Raw genomic sequence first — 26,476 nt, forward strand, 5'->3', positions numbered from 1 at the left:
CTCCCCTTGAGGATCACTGAGGCCCCCTAGTGGGCCGCGGGTGATGAGAACCCCTGCTCTAACTTCACTTCCATAATGTGCATTAAATTGTATTTGTTATCATTTTAATTTGCATCGATTTAAAATGTTTTGTATGCGGTATCAGGAATAGGAGTTCCGCCAAATTATATTTTAATCTAAACTTTATGAATTGTATATAATTTTGAGAAGAAAAATAGAATCTCGTTTGGTTTGTACACAATCTCGCGAGAGTTCCCTCAACCAACGACTCTTGCGTCGACCGTTGCGCAGGCGCAGTGCTGTTTTAAAACATTTTCCACGGACTAGCCTCTATCGCTAATAAAGAAACAATGGCGACAGCGGCGACTGCAGCGGGCGGCACGGGCTCCGGCGGACCATCGGCTGGCCAGGCGGGCGCCGGTTCCTCGATTGGACGGAAAAAAGACGGAGGGCCTTCTTCCAAATTTTGGGAGAGCTCGGAAACGGTGTCCCAGCTGGAGACAGTTCGGCTGTGGATCGGGAAACATTATAAGAAGGTCTGCGGCTCATGAGGCGCTCGCTGAATGGGGGCGCGCGCGCGCGCATCACACAATAGCTACAAGAAGCGGCACGCGTGCTTGCGTGTAGTTTATTTGCTATTATATTCGATTTTTTTTGAACGGGTCGAATCAGAGCGGTGGTGCAGATGCTGTTTGGGTTCCAGGCTGGCATTTTAGTCAGCAAGTTTTGCTCTTGTGTTAATTAAAGCGGCAGTGTTGTGGGCTGTTGAGTTAGCTTGCGCGCTAACGATAGTGACCGAGATGCGCGATCTGCCATAATAATGACTGTGTCTTAAAATATGCCAAATTACTGTCTTCATTTGCAACATTTTTGGGCTATGCTCTCTTTTTAATAAGCTCCACTGCATTTAATGTCAGATGACTCTTGGTGGTTCTCGCCACAATGCTTCGGTTGTTTGTGCTGAAGTTTGTTTACGGATTCTCTAATGTTGATTCATTAGATGTTCTGGTGGTACCATGATTCAGTAATGGTATAATATTAGGTGCATACATATGGTACTGAATGATTAACACTGTGACCCATCATTGTGTTTACATGGTAGCCAAAGGTATGTCAAGAATACCATGGTATTTACAACGGTACGGTGTCAATTTAAACCATGAAACTTTTGTTAGTGTTTTAGCTTTGTGGCAGAGATAAAAACGTGTATATGTTGTTTAAAATCAAGTGTGAGGGTTTTTCTTTGGCAGATGTTTGTTGGCACTGGATGATTTCACCCTTACTCTGTATTGTCCAGTTATAGTCTCCGGTAATGCACTTTTGTGAATGAACTTTATGTATTATGCATGTTCAGAATTATTTCTTCAGATTAGATTGTAATGATTGCTAGAAGCAGAGCTTGAGGGTATTTTAGTTTTTGTGTGATTACTGAAAACACCAATATAAAGATCCAATACTTGGAGTTCTAATTGATTTTCTGGTATTTATTGTGGCTCTTCATTTTTCTGCAGTATGTCCAAACCGACTCTCCTACATGCAAAACTTTGGCTGCGCTGGTGGTGCAGTTGCTGCAGTTTCAGGAGGATGCGTTTGGGCGTAGAGTCAGCAATCCTGCCCTTACCAAACTACCCGTAAGTCTGGATTTGCAGTGTTTACACTTCTTGTTCTTCACGTTCCCACTCTATAGCACTTTTACTCCTCTAAACATAACTGAAGATAGTCTCCTCATTGAAAGTACATTCATCCAAAGTTCATAAAACATAAGTAAACATAATCATGTGAACGGAGTAGTTCATATGAAGACAAAATCACTTTAAGGTGAACAGATTTAAACCACTCCAATAATATGGATTCCTTTTATAACCTCTGTGAAATGTTTGAACATTACTATCTTCATTTGTGTTTCGAAGATGAATGAAAGTCTTATGGATGTGGAACGACGTGAGGTTGAGTAACTGACAGAGTTTTCATTTTTAGGTGAATTATCCCTTAAATCTGCTCTTTCGTTCATGCCCCTGTATACTGAAATGTATTGTTTCACATGTGACACAGTACAAGTACAGTGTTTTGTTCTTGTGGTACAATTCTGCAGAAATGTGTACATTTGTATTTGAACACCAGTGGGACATTTTGTTAAGTCATTTTGTCATTCTAGGCAAAGAGCTTTCTCGATTTCAAACCCGGAGGAGCCCTTTGCCACATTCTGGGTTCTGCATACAAGTTCAAAAGTGAGCAGGGCTGGTGAGTAGAATCTCAGGAAGGGTGAAAGTTGGAACAATGCATGCAATGACAAAAACTTCAGTGAAGTAATACTTAAAAGCTCACGCTAATATGTTAAATATTGGTGTGCCTGTCTTTCTTCAGGAGGAGGTTTGATCTGCAGAACCCATCCAGAATGGATAGAAACGTAGAGATGTTCATGACTATTGAGAAGACTCTTGTTCAGGTAGAGATCTATGTGCTGTTGTCTATAAATTTAAATGTATACTAGGACTCATTGTGAATGTACTTTGTTGATTTAGTCACATTTGGTTCTCCCAGTCCTGAATATGTAATGTTCTCTGTATGCGATAATGCATGTCTCATTCTTCCCCGCAGAACAACTCTTTAACCCGACCAATTGTATACATTGTGTCTGACATGGAGCAAAAGCAAGCCAACAAGCTCAAAGACATCATCAAGAGACATCAGGTAAAAAAAAAAAAAAGAATTGATTAGGTTGTTAAAATTCCATCTTGTGTTTTTTTGCACTTCTCTGATGTTTGTTTCACTCAAACTTCTAGGGCACCATCACTGAAGATAAATCAAAGGCCACTCATATTATTTACCCCTCCCCAGCCCAGGTTGAAGAAGGTTGGTGTTTGATTTTTATAACAAAAGATGGGTGAACAAAATTTCCTCAATCATTTCGTTTAATTGGACTTTATATTTGGTGTTTTCTTGAACTTACCTTTTGAATTCTGCTTCTGCCTTTCAGAGGAATGGCTACGTCCTGTCATGCGGAAAGACAAGCAAGTTTTGGTTCACTGGGGTAATTACCCTGACAGGTTGGTTGGGTATATTTGCACACATACTGTATGTTTGTGTGAAACGGAAAGATTCATTCTAAATTAAATGATAAATTATATTATTTAACTCTGCAGTTATGATACATGGGTATCAACAAGTGATGTGGATGGAGATGTTGAGGATCCACCAAGTTCTGAGAAACCATGGCGGGTAAGGGGATCTGTAAATGTTTTGATATATTTCCTAATTCGCAGTTTTACAATAAACACTTTTTTACAATATGAAGCATAATTAGGGATGTCACGATTCACTCAACTCGCGATTCGATTCACGATTTTGATTTCACGATTCGATTCACGATTTTTTAACAAAATGAGATTTAAGACAAATTATAAATTAAATGTGTCCTTTATTATTGCTTGGACAAAATGTTGCACATTTCTTTGTGAAATTGAAATATAACACTATAATAATATACTAATATAGTACTTGTATATTATTGCTCTTTTGTTGGTTTTGATTGCTTCTATTGTCCTCATTTGTAAGTCGCTTTGGATAAAAGCGTCTGCTAAATGACAATTTAAATACAATGTAAATGTAAATGACAAAATAAATTGAAAACAAGCCCCAAATCAAATAAGTAACACAAATAAAATAAATCTCTTCATATAAAAAAAATAAGGCTTTGTCTGTGCTCTTTCCATTTAAAATTAGAGGCAACCACTGTATTTTAATCATGATCCAAACAAAGATGCTGCATACATGCCACATGAGCAGTTTTTAATCTAAATTAGAATGTATAATTTGGAAATTTGAAGCAAAAACAGAATGGTTTGACTTCAGTTTTGTGAAACTATACATAAAAATATCTGCATGAAACAGCGGATGAGCTGAATGAGATGCAGATTCACTCTCTGCCAGCAGGTGGCGCTTAAAGCATTTCCTGATTTCCACTGTAAACAAAGCAGCGCTGCACTTATGAACTTTAATATGCGTTATACAGAGGCAAGATGAAAAGAAAAAATACCATCTAAACTTTTCTAAAGACAGTAAGCTCCCCTCAGACATACATTCATATAAACTACCCCTAATTGAATCGCGATTTGTTTCGCATCTCAACCGATTTGAATCGTCACATATTTAAATCTATTTTCAACCGGCTCGCGGATAATCGTACCATCCCTAAGCATAATCATATTGTAAGTGATGCTGCCAGATTCAGTTTTCCAGCGTTTTCTCAGTACGTTCTACAATCCCCTCAGGTGCATGCTAAATGGGTCATCGACACAGATGCTTTCAACGAGTGGATGAATGAGGAAGATTATGAAGTGGATGAGAACAAGAAGCCTGTGAGTTTCCGCCAGCGGATCTTCCCAGGGGAGGAAGTGGTAAGAGACCTAAAGACACGAGCACTAAAGAAATAGATATTGTGCATGTTCAGATTTCCTTTGTGTTGCTAAGCCAGACCCTTTGAGGTCTAGGCAGGGTTTGTTCTGTCACTGTCTGCGTGTCTGTCAATCATCCTCTAAAGCTCTTCCTTGCTGCCTCACCCTCACGTACCTCACCCCACCACCCAAATATCCCCTCAGGACCCCCTCCCCTTTGTGTGTAAGACCGTTCCATTCTCTCATTCTCTCGCTCTTTCTCTCATCCTCCACCCCTCCATGGTTCTGATCAGTCTTCCCGTACACCCGATCGTAAGGACCGCAAGTCCCTGGTTGCCGGCAAGAAGAGGAGACGCTCTCCATCCCCACCCAGCACCCCTGCAGAGTCCCGCAAAAAGGGCAAGAAAGGGTAACTATCTTGTTGGAGTCTGATAAATAAATTTAAGCACAACAGTTTAAATGTTTGGGTTTGGTAACATTTTTAAAATGTTTTTTAAAGAAGTCTCTAATGCTCACCAAGGCTGGTTGTATTCGCAAAAAAATACAGTAAAAACAGGAATATTATGAAGCATTATTACAGTTTTAAATAATTGATTTCTATTTCAGTTTAAGATGTTTTAATTTATTTTTTGTGATGACAACACTGATTTTTCAGCCGCCATTACTCCAGTCCTCCGAGTCACATGATCCTTCAGAAATCCTTCTAATATGTTAATTTACTGCTTTTTATGCGAGAAACATTTCTTGTATAAAATGTACTTGGTCATGATAATTTGAAATGTAGCAGTCTCATTCATTCATTTACCTCAAACAGGAATCCTGGATCACAGGGGAGACGCCGTGGACATCAAAATGATGACGAGCAGGATGAAGACCTCACAAAGGACCTGGAAGATCCCTCCCCTGTACCAGGAATGGAGGAAGTTACATTGCCAAAGAATGGTCAGTCTTCTTGATTAATGGTCCCGTTTTTTTTTTTTTTTTGAACAGTGCAAGGGATAATCGAAGAGCTACTGCCATTGTACACTATGGCTGTCAAAATGGCTGAAAAACTAAATTCGATTTTTGTACTTAAATATTATCAATATTCGAATTTAAAACGCATAATTTCAGTTAGGGTGAAGAAAAGCGTTTGGCTTCTCTCCTGAGGCCACAAGATAACACATCATTCAAAGCATAAGATAACATGACTATCTGTGGAGAAAAAAAAGTGCATAATGGTTAAAATAATGTTTATAAACCAATTATAATTAAGTTGCTTAAACAACTATAAACAAAACAGCATCATGTATGTATGCATAGTTTAATACAAAGGGTGGAAAGCCAATCACACAGAGTACATTTTTCATTTAAAACTTGAGATGCAGTGGGATGGGGAAAAACCCACCATAAAGTCTCGATATAGGTTTTTTTTCAAAGTTAAACTTACATGGCTTTCTAAACATGCGGCTCCTTTGTGCGAGACACGAGTGCAACAGTAATAGATGTCCGTCTAGAAAATGCGTGAAATATGCGTTCTGTGTGAACGGCTTGGTTTCGGTTTTGATGTAAACAAGATCTTCTCCGCGTTGATGTTCTCCTTTTCCTCTATCTTTTTAATGAACAACGCAGCAGCGCCGCATCTAGTGGCTTCAACTGGATAGGCTAACAAAAACATTATAATGCAATGACATCGTCATTACATCGTCATCGCATCTCGTGCGCCGCTGATAAGGCTGCCTCCTTAACGCACACCTAAAATTCGAATGCAACGTTTTTGCATTCGAATGGGGATTTTTATTTTAAATTTGATGAATATTTGAAATTCTTAAAAAATTGACAGCCCTATTGTACACTTGATCATAACCCTGGGTTACTTAGGGTAGCTTTTCCCTGTTAGTAGTAGTACGCTTAGTAAGTGACTCTTTTTTTGGGGGGGGAAGCCTGGTTGACGACTACTTGCTTGACTTAAATGGCTGAGCTGTCTTTTTTCTGAGCTTTTTATTTCATAGGTTATAGCACCTTTTTTTTTGTCAAAGCCCCTCTGGATGCATTGAAATTCAGTGCATGGCTAAAATAGACACTCTGCTATTACAAGTTGTGCCCTACTTTCATTGTCCTACTTAAGACTGAACGCTTTTAAATTTAAAATTGTATTGGAATTGTCTGTCTGATACATCATGTGCTTTCCTAAATGTTCTCTGCCTTTCTGCTTGCAGTCAATCAGAAAAAGGACAGTGAGAACACGCCAGTGAAAGGCGGAACGGTTGCTGATTTGGGTGAGTATTTTGCTGCTTATTTGTTGCGGGTATGAATGTGATATCTCGTCAGTGGAAATGTAAATGATCGCATTAACTTTGTTTACCCTCTTAGATGACCAGGAAGATGATTCACTAGCATCTGGTGGCAAGGTAGAGTCTCTTCATATTGTAATCCAGTTATGTTTTGGAAAGTTTCTCTCCATTATTATATCAGATGCACAGCATTTTATGGATAATAGCCCTTGCACTTTTATAACTATAAATTCTTATATATTTTTTTTTAAGTAGTCTATCAGTATATGACTTCAGTGCCAAGCCATTTATACAGTCAGATGGTTCTGAAAGTGTTTACGAATTGTAATTGACAGGAGGAAGATGAACAGGGCAAAATGGTGATTAATCGTCTGATTGACTCTGAGGACAACGTGACTGAACAAACCCATCACATCATTATACCCAGCTATGCTGCCTGGTTCGACTACAACAGGTATCAAATCCCTTCCACCACATGCTTTTTCAGTGTCCTGAGAGCTTGTTTGGATGGAAGTAGTGTTATAGACCAGTGGTTCTCAACATTTTTGACTTGTCCAACACAATATTTGAAGACTCTTCCTCATATATCCTGTGATATTTCTTCTGGTATGTTCTGATGTAATTATGATAAAGCTGCTTTTTTTTTTTTACAGTCTTTTTTTTTTTTTTTTTGGTCAATATTAAATGAACTGCAATTATTTCAAGAGCTGTTTTCATTAATAAAACAATACTAAATTTTAAAATGAAATATTTACATTTTATAATGAAGTGGTTTTACATTTTTAACAAAAATAGTATGAATTTTAATTAGAATTATTTAACTTTATAAAATAATTGAACTGAAGTCATCCCCTTGGAAGTTTGCTGAGGCCCTCTAGTGGACCCCCGCACCTTGATTGAGAACCACTGTATTAGACAAACAGTGCGGGGTTAGAGAAGAATTTTTGGTTAAGCTGGAATTTTTAATTATTTTTTTAAAGGTAAAATTTTTTTTTTTTAAATGCCGTTCCACCTTAATGAAAAATATCATATGTATGATATTTGTCTAGATTTTCTCAGTTAAATCCTGAAAAAGCCTACTCTACCTTTTCTTAGTTGGGAATGTCGTTGTGCATTCACATTTTTCTTTTCTTTTTTTCCCAGTATACATGAAATTGAGAGGCGTGCCCTGCCAGAGTTCTTCAATGGCAAAAACAAATCGAAGACTCCAGAGATGTAAGTTTGCACATTTAATTCACATTAAAATTTAATTAACATTTTCTTTCTCAACTTTCATACTTTGTTTATTGCCTCTTCCTTAGCTATCTGGCTTATCGTAACTTCATGATTGACACATACCGGCTGAATCCTCAGGAGTACCTGACCTCCACCTCCTGCAGGAGAAACCTCACTGGAGATGTCTGTGCGGTCATGAGGTCAGAATTTTAATTTACCTTCAGAATTTATTAGAATATTATGCAGAGAGCCTTGCATAAATTCAAATAGGATCATTTTTAAAATTATTTTTATATTATATATTTACCTTTAGTGTTGTCTCCCCCCCCCCCCCCCCCCCCCCCCCCCCCCCCCCCCCGCGTTCCCCCCTTCAGTGTTGTCTTTTTTCCCCCAGAGTGCATGCCTTTTTGGAGCAGTGGGGGCTGGTGAACTATCAGGTTGATTCTGAGAGCAGACCCCTTCCCATGGGCCCTCCACCAACCCCACATTTCAATGTTCTGACTGATACTCCCTCTGGCTTGGTGCCGCTGCACCACCGCCCCCCACAGGTGAGACTGGGGTGACTTCCCTTTTAATTCCCAGAAGGCACAAGCTTTCTTGTGAAACAGTTGCAATAGTCTTTGCTTTTCATCCCAGGTTCCCCCTGCTCAGCAGATGCTGAACTTTCCAGAGAAGGGCAAAGACAAGCCAACTGACCTGCAGAACTTTGGCCTCCGTACAGATATTTACTCAAAGAAGAATCCCAAGGCAAGTCACCTAATACTAGACCTAGTTGTCAATGTTTTTTTTTCCCCCATAGTTTTTTTTATATAATCATTTGCCTTACAGGGTAAAGGGGCTGCAGGTGGGAGAGAGTGGACTGAGCAAGAAACATTGCTTCTGTTGGAGGTGAGATCTGAATCAGTGGGCATCATAAACTCAGGATTCTCCATTCATACCAGTTTGTTTTAATATATTTTGAATGAATCATTCCAGGCTCTGGAGATGTATAAGGATGACTGGAATAAGGTTTCTGAGCACGTGGGTAGCCGTACACAAGATGAGTGCATCTTGCACTTCCTGCGGCTGCCCATAGAGGATCAATACCTGGAGAGCTCTGAAGCCTCACTAGGCCCTTTGGCTTACCAGCCGATCCCCTTTAGCCAATCAGGAAATCCTGTCATGAGCACTGTTGCATTCCTTGCCTCTGTGGTCGACCCGCGTGTTGCGGCGGCTGCTGCCAAAGCAGCTTTGGGTATGTTGTCAAGATTTGGTGTATCCACCTTTTTTTTTTTTATGTAAGAGAGAATGTAGCCATTTGTAATTTCAATGTGCTGGGCTTCCGGTGTCATTAATTGCACATCAGTTTGGGGTGAGAAATTACCCCCAAAAGATGAAGTCATCATTGTGTTAAATGAGAAAAGCAATGAATCGACATTACAAAAAAAAGTTTTAGGCTTATTTTGATTCAACAGAATTTATTACACAAACTTTTAAGGCTACAATGTGACCATATCATTCTTTTCCGAAGCTGCATTTGAAGTGGCATTTAGGTATTTAGCCAAACTGTTCAGAGGTAGCATGAATGAATTGATACATAATGCTATAAATTAATGGATTTTAAATGGTCATGAATGGGATTTAAACATTTAATATTGAAATATGAAATAATTTTTTTCATTGGAATGACATTCTAAATATGAAACTAAAACTGCAAGTTGGTGGTGGCAAATCACTGTCTTAATGAGTGAGTGGTTTATTCATTTAACAGTTTAGTTCAGCCCACTGATTCATTCAGAAACTTAGCAAGTGACTGGCTTGAATCATTGAATCATTGGCTCACTCAATACGTTAAAAAAAGCTTATTCATTCAGTATTTTAACACCGCTGTGGCTTTGTTCGGAAGTGTTTCCGTTGCTGAAATTAAGAAAAAATCACTATACTGAGTCTGACAATGCTGTCTAAAATGTTAGTGTTAATTTGTTTATTGAACTGTTGTGTGAAATTAGTTTCACATTTGCAATAGGTCAGATATTTGGGGAAAAATATAATGTTATTATTTTCCCCAAATTAACCTGTGGAATCAATAGCCCTAGTTTTATATAACGTCAACTTATTGTAGTCATAGATAAACTTGTTTGTAGCTCAAAACCAGTTATTCTTCTAGTTCTAGTGTCAACTAAGAAATTGGAAGTCTTGCACATTCAGAGCTTCTGCATTGCAAAATAAAGTGGTTCTGGAACTTTAATAGCTCACAACAAACAACATTGTGTGTTATTGTCTGTATTTTAAGATGGTTTTTCTGTCCATTACATTTGTAGAGGAGTTCTCGCGTGTGCGTGAGGAGGTTCCCACCGAGCTGGTGGAAGCTCATGTGAAGAAGGTACAGGAAGCCGCGCGCAGCACAGGAAAAGTGGACCCTGCGTTCGGCCTGGAGAACAGTGGCATTGCCGGTACAGCTCCTGAAGAACCAGAAAAGACGGGTAATTTTGCATGCAATGAAATTAGGAAAACTCATCAACAGCTGTGATGGGTGGGTTTTCCATCTTGCTAATGGTTCCTGTGTAGTTCTAGCTTCTTCCACCAGGTGGCATCAGATCAGTACTTCTGGACTAATAGACAAACCCAATGACCTTGATCAGCTGTGCATGGGCTTGCCATGATTTAATGACAATTGGAGTCAAATAAAAAAGAATATGATATAAAATCTCACCTACACACCTTTCTAAACTGTATAGACCTTGTATAATGCATTAATTGGGAGACAGCACAGCACCAGAGGCAGCGTGCCGATGGCTTTATGCAGTGCCAGCAGATGGGGCACAGACGTGGGAGGGGTTGAAACTGGGTCAGTGGAGTGACATGGTGTGCCAGTGCAGGCTTTGCCACACATACCTTATTAAAGGCTCCAACGCCACAACTCTTTGTTCAGCTCTGATGCTCTAATGCCTGTTCATAAGGTCATTCACTCACTTGGTCATGCTGTACTTTTCCTTAATGGCTGGTTCATTTTGTTTTGTGTTTTTTTGCCTTCTGTGTGCTGTCAGGCTCTGTAGTTTGACTTTTCGATGCATTTGTTTGCGTTCACACTGATACTTCATTGTCCACTATGGCTACATTTCATACACAATTTTCCCCTCATATGTGCACTGCTGTTGAAAAATTTGGGGTCAGTCAGATTTTTTTTTTAAAGAAGTATCTTAATGTAGCAAGGCTGCATTAAATTGATCAAAAAGTGACATTAAAGACTTTTTGCATAAATATATAATTTAATTAAATGCATAGTGTTTTTCAAATCATGGTTTCTACAAAAATATCAATTTTCAGCATAGATAGTAAAGAGCACGCACATCGATCTCAACTGGGTGCTTGACTAAGAAACAAGTGGAGCATTTTTAAATGTAAAGTCGGCAACACCAAAGCTCCAAAAGTATCAAAAAATGTATAAAAAAAATAAAAAAAACTGTCGCATAGCATATGTGACGTTTCGAGCACGCAGGCTCTTCATCAGACAAATGAACAACACTGATATCCCAATCTTTATAGGCCTACCTACGGTCACATGACCGTACAATATTATCATGATCATAATAATACCAAAACAATAACATATCAACCAAGGAGAGAAAAACAGAAACAAAAATAAGAAAAATCTAAATAAATCAAAAACATATAAAGCTATGCAAAATACACAAATATAATTCTCAAAATATTGTTTAATAACATTAATTGATGCCTGCCTGGGTACATAAATTCAAATCAATAACCACAAAGCGTTTATTATATGTAAATGGATATCTTATGTTTAAAGAAATGGACGAGTATCAAAGTCCTCATTTAATCCTCTAGGGGACAACGTGTCTAGTGTATAAATCCAAAAAGCTTCGCGTTGTAAAAGCAATTTGTTGATATCACCTTCGCGACGCTGACACTTCACTACTTCAATACCTATGTACTGAAGAGTGGAAACTGAGTGTCTTGAATCTGCAAAGTGCTGTGCTACCGGACTTTTTGGATCGCGATGTCTAATTGCACATCGATGTTCAGAGATGCGAGTTTTTAGAGGTCTGCTAGTCTTACCAATATAACGTAAACCACAGGGGCAACGCAACAGGTAAATCAATTAATGATATTAAACAATATTTTGAGAATTATATTTGTGTATTTTGCATAGCTTTATGTTTTTGTTTTATTTTTATTTTTCTTATTTTTGTTTCTGTTTTTCTCCTTGGTTGATATGTTATTGTTTTGGTATTATGATCAAGATAATATTGTACAGTCATGTGACCTTTGATCACCTGGAGGTAGGCCTATAAAGATTGGGATATCAGTGTTGTTCATTTGTCTGATGAAGAGCCTGCGTGCTCGAAACGTCACATATGCTATGCGACAGTCTTTTTAAAAAATAAATTTTTTTATACTTTTGGAGCTTTGGTGTTGCCGACTTTACATTTAAAAAATTTCCAGCATAGATAGTAAGAAATGTTTCTTGACCACCAAATCATCATATTAGAATTATTTCTGAAGGATCGTTTGATGCTGAAGATGGGACATTGTATCACAAAATTACGTTATGAAATGTATTAAAACAGAAAACAGTTATTTAAAATTGTAATACAAAATGTAATATTCCTTTAGGTAATGTAAATTCAGTAATAATTTACAGTATTGCTTTTTACTGCGTTTTTGACTGAGTAAATGCAACCTTTGTGTGAGGTTACTTTAAAAACCAAAACCAAAAAAAAACATTATGTTTAGGCAGTTATGGGCCGCATTAATGCCGAGTTCACACTGCATGATTTTAGCCCGATTTTTCACTCTATTGTGCAATGTGAACACAGCAGCAACTGACTGCTACCCCAGATAGTCACGCAGTGTGAAAACAACAGCGATACGAGTTTGAAAATCGTGCAGTGTGAACTCGGCATAAGAGGGACTTACTGACAATCTCATAAAAATCAATTTGTTTTACTGCAGCTGAGGTGCTTTCCAAGATATATATATATTTGCCTTTAGGTTTATTTTTGTCCAATGCACTCTACCACATTGCATTTGATGTTTTAATCTATTTTTTCCCCCTTTACTCGCAGAACCTACAGAGACTGAGAAGATGGACACTGACTCGGATTCCCAGCCTGATAAGGTCAGATATGGCCCTACCACCAGTAGTCATTTGTATTTGCTACTAAGTCATGTTTATGGATTGTTTAGAATCAGATCAGAAGTGATTTATCATTTTCCAGCATTATTGGGATTCCTTGCAATTAGGGATGCAGCGACTAACCGGTTTCACAATTAACTGCACTTTAAAATGTCGCAGTTAATTAATCGTAAAGGCTCCGCTACACCGAGTGTTTCTGTTGCACAGAACGGAACAGTTGCAACGTGCGCAAAACGTAAAGTTCTGGTCGATAGTGTGGGACCATTTTGGGTACACCAAGAATGACCAGGGTGTCATTTAAATATTGCCGTAAAAACTGCTGCTAAAGAGCGAATACATGGCTTTAAACTATTTTAATGCACAACGTGAAGGCAAGACTGACGCGATGCTACGGCTCGTTAGCTCCGTATTCTGCCCACTTCAGAGCAGACAGATGAAATAGTGTGGTAAGATGCGTCATTGTGTCTCTCTACAAATATGTGAGTTTAGTTACTTAAACAGTGATTTTTACCCTCTCCTTGCTGATGAATATGTAGCAATTCAGTATCTAAGCTATTTTATTAATAAAAGTCACGGGGCAGGGTTCACAACAAGTTTGTGTCCTCGTGAATGTTTGCATGTGTGCGCAGCGTGATCTTCGATCTCACAAACCAAAATAATAGACATGATTTTCTCAGGCCACATGTAAAATATGATTTATTATAAAAATTATTAAAATGAATACGTATAGATGACAGTTGATTACAATGATAGTTCAGTTTATTCCCCTCATTATTAATAGTTTCCCCTGTATGGTAAATAAAGTTAATTGACCTACATTAATAATACTTAATAACATTATCTATAATCCCTTTTATAGTATTATGCATAAGTCAAAAACCAACAAGATTTTTTTATTTTTCACCATGTTTCCAGTTTTCTGCCTCAGGTCCAAAAGAAATGTAAAGAATATACAAACTGAAAACACTAAATACTTTTGTGATCTATTTTCATTAGTTATTTTCAAAATGGAAATACTGACATGGATGTTTACAGAGCAGAGGTCACCTTTTTAATTCCAATTGGAGAGATAGACTTTTGTTTGTCTTTATTATTATTTTGTGCTGTATTATTGGTTGCTGTGTTATTTCTTTCTAAAGGCAGCTATAAATAACACTTTATTATCTAAAGAGTGTCCATGTGATTTTATACATTAATAATTTTGCGAAATGAATAAATAATCGTGAAACCATAATTATTCCTCAGACAATAATCATACCAACAAAATCTATAATCGTTGCATCCCTACTTGCAATGCGCCTCTCCATATTGAGTCTAGTTCCAAGTTCACTTTCTATACAGTCATCTGTACCATCGCTTCATTTGCATTTCAGTTGTCTCATACTGTCTGACTCACATCTCGCCATTCCCCATCTCATTTGTTGCAGGCGGAGTCAAAGGATGAAGCAGAAAAGCCCAGCGAGTCTGCGGAAAAGCCGACAGAGACAGAGAAGGAAAAGAATGAGACTACAGAGAAATCTGAGCCGCAGGAAGAGGAAGAGAGTGAGGGAGGAGAATCCAAGACGGCAGGTACAGACACTGGAAGCCACAGCGGCAACGAATGCTCATGGGATTTCCTGAAATCTGACACATGCTGACAGAAATCTGCTTAAAGCCTGTTAAATTGAGCCATGATGGTTGAGTTGCTACACCCCTTTCTTTTTTCAAAACATTGGACTTATCAAAGTTTTTTTATTTTTTAAAGTTACCGTTTCAAAGATGGTGTTCATCCAAAGATGAAAATTTACTCACGCTCAAGTTGTTGCAAACCTGTCTGAGTTTCTTTTTTCTGCTGAACACAAAAGATATTTGAATAATGTTGGTAGTATAGAAAAATAATGCTATGGAAGTCAATGGGAACTCTCAACTGCTTGATTACCCACATTCTTCAAAATGTCATATTTTGTTTTCAGCGGTTAGAAAGAAATTCATACAGGTTTGAAATAACTTGAGGGTAAGTAAATGATGACAATTTTTATTTTTGGGTGAACTCTCCTTTTAACACAAATAATACATTAAAATATTTTAAAATAATACATCTTTTCAGCAAATCCAAATACATAAAATCAAATGAGCTGCTAGATTTACATACAGTATGCTTTTAAAACAAACAAGAACTGCTACATTTCACTGTAAAGTGCATGTTGACCTTTAAAATGTGGACTTGAACTTACTGTCCACCACCAAACTCAAAGAAATTTAAAACTTAATTTTTTTAAAATTTGAGTCCATACGAATCAGTAGAAGATAGAATCATGATTCATATGTGATTCCACCCCCAACCCCCCCCCCCCTCCCCGTTTTCTGCCAGTTTTGCAGAAAATCTGTAAAGTGCCATTGAAATAAATGTTCGATATAATGTGACTTTTTTTTTCTAATTATGCTCTAAAATGACTAAAAAGTCTGTACTTTCTTTTTTATTCTCATGTTCCAGAGAAAGACAAAGAGGAGGACATGGAGACCACAGAGGAAGGGAAAGAGGGTGAGGAAGAAAAGGAGGAAGGAAAGAAAAAGCTTGAGTTGGATGTCGGAGAGGGCAACATCGCCACCGCTGCCGCTGCTGCTCTGGCCTCTGCTGCCACCAAGGCAAAGGTAATGCAATGCACAGACTTCAACAGGGACTGGGTTCAATGTTTATCAATTCTTTAACTTCCCTTTTTGGCACCAATAGTAACTCTGCTTTGTGCAGCTGTCTCCAATCAAAGTGTTTTTATCACCCTGGCAGCTAACTTGATTTCATGCGCTTTTGTTTTTGTGTCTCAGCACCTGGCTGCAGTGGAAGAGAGGAAGATCAAATCTCTTGTGGCTCTGCTGGTAGAAACTCAGATGAAGAAGCTGGAGCTCAAACTCAGACACTTTGAGGAGCTGGAGACCATCATGGACCGTGAGAAAGAAGCAGTAAGTATTGAATCTGGATATCAAGAACGGGTCACCCTAAAATCCAAAATAATGCATTTTATATTGATTTTATTTATTTATATATATTTTTTGCATTGTGGCTTTTTTGCTCACTGTAGTAAGAGTTATATTGTTGAATTATTTATTATCAATAAAATGATCTATCATCATCATCATTATTCAGTTTTTGAAAAAAAAAGAAGAAAAAAAATTTAATTTGTTTCTCTGCTCAGTAAAGTCAGTGAATTTGTATTTTTTCCCCTCCATGCAGTGTTACAATAGCTACTAACTAGTTGTAGTATGAGGTTGTAATTTACACCTGCTTTGCTAGTGCTGTGCCTTGTTCTTATGTATCCTGTAGTCTTATGTCTGCACACCAGAGGCGCTGTCCACAAGAGACTTGGAGAGCTATACAAAATGCTTTAGCAAATCTAGCTGAAGATAGTAACTCAATTTAGCTGCTGTAAATAGTGCATGAAGGATGTGTCTTTATATAGCCCATCCCAGTGGTACTTTATTTCCTTCTAGTGTTCATAAATTCACTAAGTATAGCTTTGATTTTAATTAAGCATGATGGGGACTTCTGCACAGGCTAGCACCACCCGCTCTGCAGTACTGATTTCTGCTTACAGGAAAATTTTTGTGCCATTTTAGTGGCATGAATCGGGTTCACGCCATATTTGTGACGCATTCTTCTGGTGGGCGTTTGCATAACTTCTGAAGCTACAGCATAAAGATGGCATGTGTAACAAGTATTGGCATGTCTAACTGGTCCACACTGGTTCCCAATATTAACTTTATTGTTGTTATTATTATTGAATAATAAAGAAATTAATGTTTTTCTATATATATATATATTTTTTTTTTTTTTGGTGGACAGAACATTCAAATGTGGTTTGAAGTAAATTTTTAATAAATAAACTAAATGCCGTAATTTAGGTGGATGTTTGTTTCATGAAATGTTTTTTTTAAGCTCCCCCCCCCCCCATGCATCTCATAAGCACAATTTTTCAATGCCATGATGGACATAACCAGATGTCAAATTTCCAGTTTTCATTTTTCTAGTTCTACACTGATAGCTTTCTACCTTTTTTCACATTATGCACAAATTTATAATAAAGAACCAGCTGTAAATAGACCAGATGTTGACTGCACTGCCCAAACGAATAGATCCGATTAGAGTGCTTGCAAAATGCGTTCTAATGATTGGATTTGAAAAACAAATCGAAATTGTGTGCTGTTAGTAAAGCCTTAGTAATCAATTTAAACTTTCCCCCTTGCCCCATCAAGCGGAGTTGATTTAACAGGAGTTTTTCCCTTTATAGCTGGAGCTCCAGAGGCAGCAGCTTTTGACAGAGCGACAGGCATTCCACATGGAGCAGTTGAAATATGCTGAGATGAAGGCTCGTCAGCAGATGGAGCAGCAGGCAGCTGTGCAGCAGAATGCAGGAGGACATCACGGACCACCTCCACATGGCCCAACTCCACACGGCCCACCTCCAGGCATGCACCCTGGACACCCAGGACATCCCGGGCACCCAGGCCCCGCATATCCCCCCATGCACCATCCCATGGGTCCCCACCATGCCCCTCAGACAGGTCAGCACGCACCCTGATCTTCTGGTTTTGTGTTTGAGGTCTTCTTTTGGGTTGCTCCTTTTTGTACAAAACATTAATTCTAGGCTGCATTCTCGGAGCACACACACACACACACACACACAAAACCACCTGGATAACAGTTTTGAGCTCTTTTATGGAGCTTAACGCAGCTCTTTTTAATATCAAGCTTGTCCCACAGTAGTCTGCGTTTTATGACAGTCGTGTTACATGATTTGACTGATTTGGAAATTAAGTTTTTGCACCGTATGTTTGGAATGTGGCACAGTGATCATTTTAATCTCGATTATTGACTTTTTGTATCATTGGAAGCTGAAATGGAAACTACAATTTGATAAATTGCACATCCCTAATGAGTCTTAAAAAGGTTGTAAGTCTTAATTTGCCATACCACAAATTAAGGCCTTAAATTGGCGCAGAAAATCTTAAGTTTATAAACTAATGGCATTAAATACTGCATGCACTGCGGGGGAAAAAAATCAGTATTTGTTTGTTTTTCCAGTGCAAATATCTAAACATCCTTAAATCAAAATACGTTTACTTGAGATGAAAAATGAAGATATTTAACCAAATTAAGCGAGTTTGTGCTTAAAACAACAAATATGTCAATAGGATCAGGACAATAAACTTGTTTCCCTTTTTAAAATGCTAGTTTTTCTCTATTGGCAGATTTTTTTTTTTTCTGTCCCCTTCCTTTTATTCCTTAAATTTTCTTTACTTGGTCTTAAAAACCCGCAGAAACCCTGCTAATTCCTTTCCAAAAGTGAATATTCTGTAGCACATCAATACGTCTTTTTTCAAGTGTCTTTTGTTGCTTTGTTCAGGACCAATGGTTGGACCAGGTCAGCCTATGCCAGGCCGAATGATGCCTGGACCTCCCCCAGTTGGACCCCCACAGGGTGGCATGCTGCCCATGATGGGCCCTCGACACCCTGGACCACCCAACGGCATGTGTGAGTATCCCTTCTATCGCTAGATCCCGTCCTCTTGTTCCTGTGCGTGACACATTCGTCCTGGGCTCTATATATATTTTTTCCGGCTGCGTTTTTAAAACAACATCATTGTCTCCTTATAGACCCAGGTCCACCTCCAACCGCACAGCCTGATGGGATGCCCCCTGGCCCAGTGGGACCTCCTGTATCTGCGCCCCCTCCTCGTGCTGCTGAAAACTAAACTATTCCCGCCTGTCACCGCACACACGTACACATCCACACACAGATACACACACACAAATCCAGATTAATTCGGGACCCCCGCAGACGTGCTGTCGTCGCTCTCTGTAGTTTGGCCTTGCTGATGGGTGGGTCATCTCTAAATCCTCTCGATCGAGCTGAGCACTCACCTCCTCACCCGCAAACATTCACACGCTCAGGGCACAAAGTCAAGAGTGCTGCCGTTCCTGCGTCTCTTGGCTTGTAATAGCACTGGCTTCTGTTCTGTTTCTCTCCTCTTGTGTTTGTTTTCGAGAGCGTTGCACAGACTCCTGCGGAACTTTGCTGTCCGGCTCTTCCCTGTAATGTGACTGATGAAATCATATGTGTATATTGTGCTGATCCACGTAAGCTAAATGCTCTAAGATCGAAATCACACTGTAGCTACGAGCCGGTTCGCAGCGTCCCGCCTCCTCTTGAGTCCTGTGGCACGCAGAGAACCTTTCCACTGCCTTACTTGTTTGTGGTGCGGTATCATTACAGCAGGGTTCCCGGTGGCTTCCTCGAGCTTCCTTTTAATATTTACATCCACATCTAGCTGATAATCTACCTCGCCGGTACAATTGTACGCAATCTGTGCACAGTGTGTGAAGCAGATTTGCTTTATGGTACTCTGCTTGGTCAGCCACGCTGTGACCCAGAGATCAATGAGATATCGTAACTCACACCGCCACGAGTGCTCCGCTGTCCTAAACGCGTCCCGAGTACTCTAACACCAAACGAGAGCCCACCAAACTGCTGTTTTTAGAGATGTACCCACACAAGCATGAAACTTTGTTTGCTTCAGATGTACGAACACACACACACACACACGCATTTAAAACCTCCGCAAATGGAGGTGTATATGGTATCACACTGAAGTGATGGAGGAACTTTGCTTATCTTAGGTGTAGCTGGCCTTTTGTGCTCCTCCCTTAGGTGCTGACAGAGTAGCTGCCCCGCCTTGCTCTACCTCTCTCACTTTACTACCTCTCTTCTCTCCTTCTCTCTTTCTGTTATGGCTGTTCTCTCTCTTTCTCTCTCTCTTTTCTTTGTGTGTGCCCATGTGACTGCTGCATTACTGCTGTGTGGAGGCTGTCGTCCTCCTCCTCCTCAGGTGAACCAAGCCCTCACTTCAACACGGCCCACCCTACTACACTACACACACACACACACACACACACACACACACACACAGATACACGTGCATTTCCTCTTCCAAAACTTTCCAGGCTGTATATCACCGAAAAATGGGGTGAAACCCTGCGCTCCCCGATCTCCATATATATCTTTTATTGCTTTTTATTTTATGGTAATGTATTTTTAAGAAAATAAAGTTTGTGTAGACTCAGTTATCGCTGTTCTTGGAAGTTTGTAGCTTTCTCTTTTCATTTTTACCCGGCACATTGATACTGAGACCTGAACACTGTCTAAATAAAGTGGGTTTGTTTTTGTAAGACTGCTTTCTGTTTCAGTTCTAGCGATTCCTCTGGTTTATGTATTTGGATTTTAAGAGTGGATGAATCTCTCAAATTCATAAAACATTACTTTTTAGGAGCGTTTTTTTTGGCGCAGTGATGCATTCATGCATTTATTTCTATTAAATCTCATTATAGTAGTATTATGGAAGCTTGTTTCCTCCCAGGATAAAATAAATATATATATATATATATATATGGGTGCATCTCAATAAATTAGAATGTCGTGGGTGAGAAGTTCATTTATTTCAGTTATTCAACTCAAATTGTGAAACTCGTGTATTAAATAAATTCAATGCACACAGACTGAAGTAGTTTAAGTCTTTGGTTCTTCTAATTGTGAGGATTTTGGCACACATTTAACAAAAACCCACCAATTCACTATCTCAACAAATTAGAATATGGTGACATGCCAATCAACTAATCAACTCAAAACACCTGCAAAGGTTTCCTGAGCCTTCAAAATGGTCTCTCAGTTTGGTTCACTAGGCTACACAATCATGGGGAAGACTGCTGATCTGACAGTTGTCCAGAAGACAATCATTGACACCCTTCACAAAGAGGGTAAGCCACAAACATTCATTGCCAAAGAAGCTGGCTGTTCACAGAGTGCTGTATCCAAGCATGTTTTATCTCACAGTTCTTAGTTTATCACAATCATGACTTTTTTCCTCAATTCTCATAAAGTCAAAATTGCGAGATATGAAAAGAAAAAAAAGTCTCAGAAAATAAAATGATCCCTTTTTTTTTTTTTTAGCAATTGCCCATCATTTGCTCCAAATGCACTTTGGCAAATATAAATCCTGCTCTGTGAGGAGGAAAAAACATGCAGGATTTATAACAACCTCATGTAATGTAATCTCTAACCCGGATAATCCGGCATGTGGAAGAGTTCACTAGCATGTGGAGGGCTGGAACGTGTTAGACTGTGCCCGATAAGTAATGGGGGTTAGTTGTGTTTTTCACAATGTTGTTTTTTTCCCCCCTAAATATTGGCACTTTAAAATAATTACCCTCTAGAGGCTGTGCATTAATAGTTTTACCCCACAGGAAAGGGAATTTCATTATTTCTAAATTTCTTAACTGAGGGAAAAACTGTAATGCACAACATTGAATGTATTGTAGCTTTTGTAAAACGGTGGAAATGAGAAAAGACCACTTTAATTAATAGTTGCATTAAAAATTATATTAAGTAATAGTTCATTAATTAGCCTGTTTGATACTTGGCAAATTAGCACAATGCAGAAAGTGATGTCACATGCTTCTGTCTGAAATGGACAGCAGCTTCTGTTTGGACTGTAGGATATTCTGATTATGGTTATTTCTGAAGTATTAATACATTATTCTTAGTCTGAAATAAGTCTTTTTAAAGCTAAATGATCAGTGGAGTCATTTGGGCTGAGAACAGCAATATTGATTATTTGAATTTGTGATATACAGTTTTGAACAACTACTACTACATGCATGGAGATAACCCATTTAAAATTAGATTTATTTATTTTTGCAAGGAAGGCTGATCATTCTCAGATAATGTAGCTTCAAAATAAGATGATTTAAACTGTTTTCTCATATATAGATTAGATTGTCACTTTGGTGTCTGAGCACCCCTCTGCATCCATATGAAACATTTACAGCTATTATTTATGTTTGGTGTAATGATACCAGATGAGGCCCAGACCATAAAATCATTCTTGAGGCATACCTAAACGCCCAGTGATTTTGGGAGATATTAAACACCACCTTCACTCAAATACAGACTGTGGTCTTGCTGCCCTTATGCTTTTGTATAGATGAGCACAAGGCCCTATTTGTTGTGACAAGGTTTGGCTCCATCACTTTAAAACTCAGTCATTTTTCATTCTGCTGTGGGTGTCTGCATGAGAATAAAGGGCGGGAAATGGTGTTTTCAAAGAATGTTAAAGCTTATTAAATGTGTTAGTTCAGATTAGTGGTAGGCTGATTAATAATTGTGCCTGCTGGCATGATAACAGAAATGGTCATTCTGCTTAGTGTCAGAGAAATACAAGCAGCCTTGACAATGCATTTTTTTAATGTTACTTACACACACACACACACACACTCTCTCTCTCTCTCTCTCTCTCTCTCTATATATATATATAGATAGATAGATAGATAGATAGATAGATACACACACGAAAATATTTATTTGATCCCCTGCTGATTTTGTGAGTTTGCCCACTTACAAAGAAATGAAGGGTCTGTCATTTTTATGGTAGGTTTATTTTAACGTATAGAGACAGAATACCAACAAAGAAATCCAGAAAAAAACACATTATATAAAGGTTAGAAATTGATTTGCATTTCAGTGAGTGAAATAAGTATTTGATCCCCAAGCAAAACATGACTTAGTACTTAACAAGTACCTTGTTGGCAAGCACAGAGGTAAGACGTTTTTTTGTAGTTGGTCACCAGGTTTGCACACATCTCAGGAGGGATTTTGGTTCACTCCTCCTTACAGATCCTCTCTAAATCCTTAAGGTTTCTTGGCTGTCGTTTGGCAACTCGAAGTTTCGGCTCCCTCCACAGATTTTCTATAGGAGAAAATTTCCTCATTTTCCATGAGGTCTGGAGACTGACTAGCCCAGGTGAAAAATAAATATATTTAAATTGTGCTTTTTCCAGACATGCTTACTATATTTAAATTATACTATACTAAGTGCATATTAAATTTATTATTTTGAAATAACTTTAAGTATATTAAGTGTATTTCAAGATATGTTTAAGTTTGATTTTAATCTATTTGTAATATATTTAATATATTGAAATTGTGTTAAATTGGAACCACTTTAAGTATATTTAATGCAATTTAAGTGTATTTCTTAAAATACGTTTAAAATGTCCTTTTAATACTTCATGAACTACAGTTAGAGTATATTTGAAGTATCGTTTTTAATGTACTTCAAGTACATTTCAAAAGTGTGCGGATGATGGCAGGATGTGGCGAAGGGATGGTGATGGGAGGATGACGATGATGCCCTGGCAGCTTAGATGGTGTTTGGCACATGGCACAGACCCAGAGCACCCCAGTGCTGACAACACAAGGCGGAATCGTGGGAGCGAGGAGCCAAGATGTAGATGGTGTGGCTGCCAACATCTGGGGGCCGACCGATGGAGACAGAGCTGGTGGATTCGAAGGGGCAGATGGAGGGCTGATGGAGCTGAGTGTCGTCGCAGGTTCCGGAGACCTGGGCACAGCCTAGTCGTCCTGACTCCTGGCATACAATATTTTGCACCAGAGCCTTGCAGCTTTAGAAAAAAACAAAACGGAAACAAAATGAAACAACAGATTTTTTACATGAATGACTGAAAGCAAGCACAAATTAGCCAGCTCGAATGGACGCATTGCTAACGTTTTTCTTCCAAGATTGAGCAAATCACCCTCCGTTAGGCCTGATTCAAAGGTGATACAACATGAAAATATACTTACTATTCCTTTACTTGTCTCCGCACTCAGATTTCTGTTTGTCTTCTATAGCAGCTGATCTGAGAAACAACAAATGTTCATATTTCACACACACACACACACACAAAAAAGCAAATGATGATTGATGATTTGTTTTCTTTTTAAGAACGACAGTACGCTGAGAACAATGTACCTGGTCGGTAATATTGTCAAAAACCTTCCCAGCCTCAGCAGTTTCAGATCTACTGTATGCTCTCATATAAGCAACCCTTCTTACAATTTAATCTTTGTTCTTATCTGTAATGAGAAATATATATTAGAAAATAAAGGCGATAAGGTTGTCAAGCTTGAACAAATATAAACACCAATCAACGAACACTACCACAGTTGGCTAATCAGCTCAAGACAAAGTAATTGTATGTTCATAATCATGGTTTTTCAAAGACCATTAACCTCATTACAATGAAGCCAAATTGTTCAGGAAATCAGAAATAAATAAATACACAACTTCATTTTGCAAATAAAAGAATGTTAATATTGTACATGTTATAATGACTAAATTATTATTTATTTATTTTTTTTCTGCCAATGCATGTGTCAAAAACACGACTAGCACAGACAAATAACGTTAATGAAATCTTACCTGAAGTCACAGTGAGGTTTCAAAAGCCAGACGCCATACACGCTCGCAGAAGCTGGTAAAAATAAGAACATACCGCTATATTTTCTAATTAATTTCATAGTTCCCCCAAAACAATTTGAATTCTGTCATCACTCACCCTTAAGATGCTCCAAACCATCCAACCAAGACTTTTGTTCATCTTCAAAAGAAAAGCTGAGAGATTTATGTCCCTTCACCAATGATGTTCACGTTTATCAGGTTTAGTCAGTGTGTTGTTTGAATTTAATCACAAGTAAACGCAAGTTTTTTTTGTTTTGTTTTTTTTCAAAGATGATGTTGAAATGCTTGTGGGAATTTCAGAAATATATATTAGAAAATAAAGGCGTCAAGCTTGAACAAATTTATAAACACCTAGCTTATTACAATTAATGTATCATGTAATGAACAACAGCCTAATCAACCAAAGTAGCATAACCTTTTAAGTAAAACTGAACAACATATTAAACAACATATTTTAAATATCACAATGCTTAATAGTTGACAAACGTTTGTAAATGTTAAAAATGTTTTTCAAAATATTGTACTTTTCCAAATATTAAAATTTTAAATACATAAATATTTCAAATATAACCATGTGTAGGCCTATAGCAATATAAAGTACATTAAAAACCCACTAAAAGTGTAATCATTTTGTTATGTTCTTACACAAAGTAGACATAAAATATACTTTAAGTAAGGTAACATAAGTATGTTTTCTGTAAATACACTAAAAAGTCACTAAAAGTATACTTGTGTTTAGTTTATCCCTTAAAAGTGTAACTAAAAATATATCTATTAACATAGTATTTCTACTATACTTTTTAGAAATATACTAATAGTGTGCTTGTGTTTAGCATATTCCTTAAAAGTGTAACTAAGCATATATTTATTACCAAAGTATTTCTAGTATACTTTTTAGAAATATACTAAAATGCAATTCAATATATTTTTATTGCACTTCAAGTAAGCATGTTGGGAATACAAATGTATTATAAACATACTACTTGAATTTCAAGTATATTTTTAATACATTTAATACTACGTCTTTTTCACCTGGGAGGCCACTCCATGACCTTAATGTGCTTCTTCTTGAGCCACTCTTTTGTTGCTTTGGCGGTATGTTTTGGGTCATTGTAATCCTTGAAGACTTATCCATGACCCATCTTCAGTGTTCTGGCTGAGGTTCTCGTCCGTTTGCCCCTCAATGTGGTGAAGTCGTCCTGTACCCTTAGCAGAAAAACAGCCCCAAAGCATAATGTTTCCACTTTGCTTGACTGTAGGGATGGTGTTCTTGGGGTCATAGTCAGCATTTCTCTCCCTCCAAACACGGCGAGTCGAGTTAATGCCAAAGAGCTCAATTTTGATCTCATCTGACCACAGCACTTTCACCCAAGCCTTCTCTGAATCATTTAGATATTCTTTGGCAAACTTTAAACGGGCTTGTACATGTGCCTTCTTGAGCAGGGGGACCTTGCGGGCGCTGCAGGATTTCATTCCATTGTGGCGTAGTGTGTTACCAATGTTTTGCTTGGTGACTGTGGTCCCAACTGCCTTAAGATCATTAACAAGCTCCTCCCGTGTAGTTCGGGGCTGATCCCTCACCTTTCTCATGATCATCCTTAACCCATGAGGCAAGATCTTGCACGGAGCTCCAGACCGAGGCCGATTGATGGTTATTTTGTATTTCTTTATTTTTTCGAATAATTGCACCAACAGTTGTCTCCTTCTCACCAAGCTTCTTGCAGATCTACAATCTTGTCTCTGACGTCCTTTGACAGCTCTTTGGTCTTGCCCATGGTGGTGGGAGAGGTTGGAATGGAAGATACAGATTGTGTGGACAGGTGTCTTATTCACCTAACGAGCTAACATTAGGAGTAACTTCTTAAAGTGGCAGGACTAATCTGTGTTCCACATGGGCACATCTGTGGGAGCCATAATTCTTGCTGGTTGGTAGGGGATCAAATAATTATTTCACTCACTGAAATGCAAATCAATCTCTAACCTTTATATAATGTATATAATAACCTTTAATTTCTTTGTAAGTGGGCAAACTTACATAATCAGCAGGGGATCAAATAAATATTTTCCCCACTGAATATGTATTTATATGTATATATGTGTGTGTATGTGTATATATATATATATAT

The 26,476-nt window shown here is 38.2% G+C and overlaps 1 protein-coding gene across 1 annotated transcript; it reads left to right on the plus strand.

Moving 5' to 3' along the window:
• The first annotated feature begins 326 nt into the window (after positions 1 to 326).
• Positions 327 to 20,223, plus strand: smarcc1a (SWI/SNF related BAF chromatin remodeling complex subunit C1a). Its single transcript, XM_016292394.1, has 28 exons — positions 327 to 536; positions 1,512 to 1,631; positions 2,156 to 2,241; positions 2,365 to 2,446; positions 2,599 to 2,691; positions 2,784 to 2,853; positions 2,978 to 3,047; positions 3,144 to 3,219; positions 4,272 to 4,397; positions 4,688 to 4,803; positions 5,209 to 5,336; positions 6,593 to 6,652; positions 6,747 to 6,784; positions 7,003 to 7,121; positions 7,811 to 7,882; positions 7,969 to 8,082; positions 8,277 to 8,430; positions 8,519 to 8,629; positions 8,711 to 8,770; positions 8,858 to 9,116; positions 10,183 to 10,344; positions 12,952 to 13,004; positions 14,450 to 14,591; positions 15,496 to 15,653; positions 15,825 to 15,959; positions 17,285 to 17,558; positions 18,401 to 18,529; positions 18,652 to 20,223. The coding sequence occupies exons 1-28, from the start codon at positions 351 to 353 to the stop codon at positions 18,747 to 18,749; spliced, it is 3,291 nt and encodes a 1,096-aa protein (XP_016147880.1). The 5' UTR covers positions 327 to 350; the 3' UTR covers positions 18,750 to 20,223.
• The last annotated feature ends 6,253 nt before the right edge of the window (positions 20,224 to 26,476 follow it).

The sequence above is a fragment of the Sinocyclocheilus grahami genome, unplaced genomic scaffold, assembly GCF_001515645.1.
Source record: "Sinocyclocheilus grahami isolate Dianchi unplaced genomic scaffold, SAMN03320097.WGS_v1.1 scaffold285.1, whole genome shotgun sequence".
Classification (NCBI taxonomy): Eukaryota; Metazoa; Chordata; class Actinopteri; order Cypriniformes; family Cyprinidae; genus Sinocyclocheilus; species Sinocyclocheilus grahami.

Excerpts from the sequence above, each read along its gene's own strand:
- smarcc1a (XM_016292394.1), top strand. The coding sequence starts at position 351 with ATGGCGACAGCGGCGACTGCAGCGGGCGGCACGGGCTCCGGCGGACCA. Across the intron at positions 2,447-2,598 it reads TTGAGAAGACTCTTGTTCAG|AACAACTCTTTAACCCGACC; the intron begins GTAGAGATCTAT and ends TCTTCCCCGCAG. Across the intron at positions 3,048-3,143 it reads TGGGGTAATTACCCTGACAG|TTATGATACATGGGTATCAA; the intron begins GTTGGTTGGGTA and ends TTAACTCTGCAG.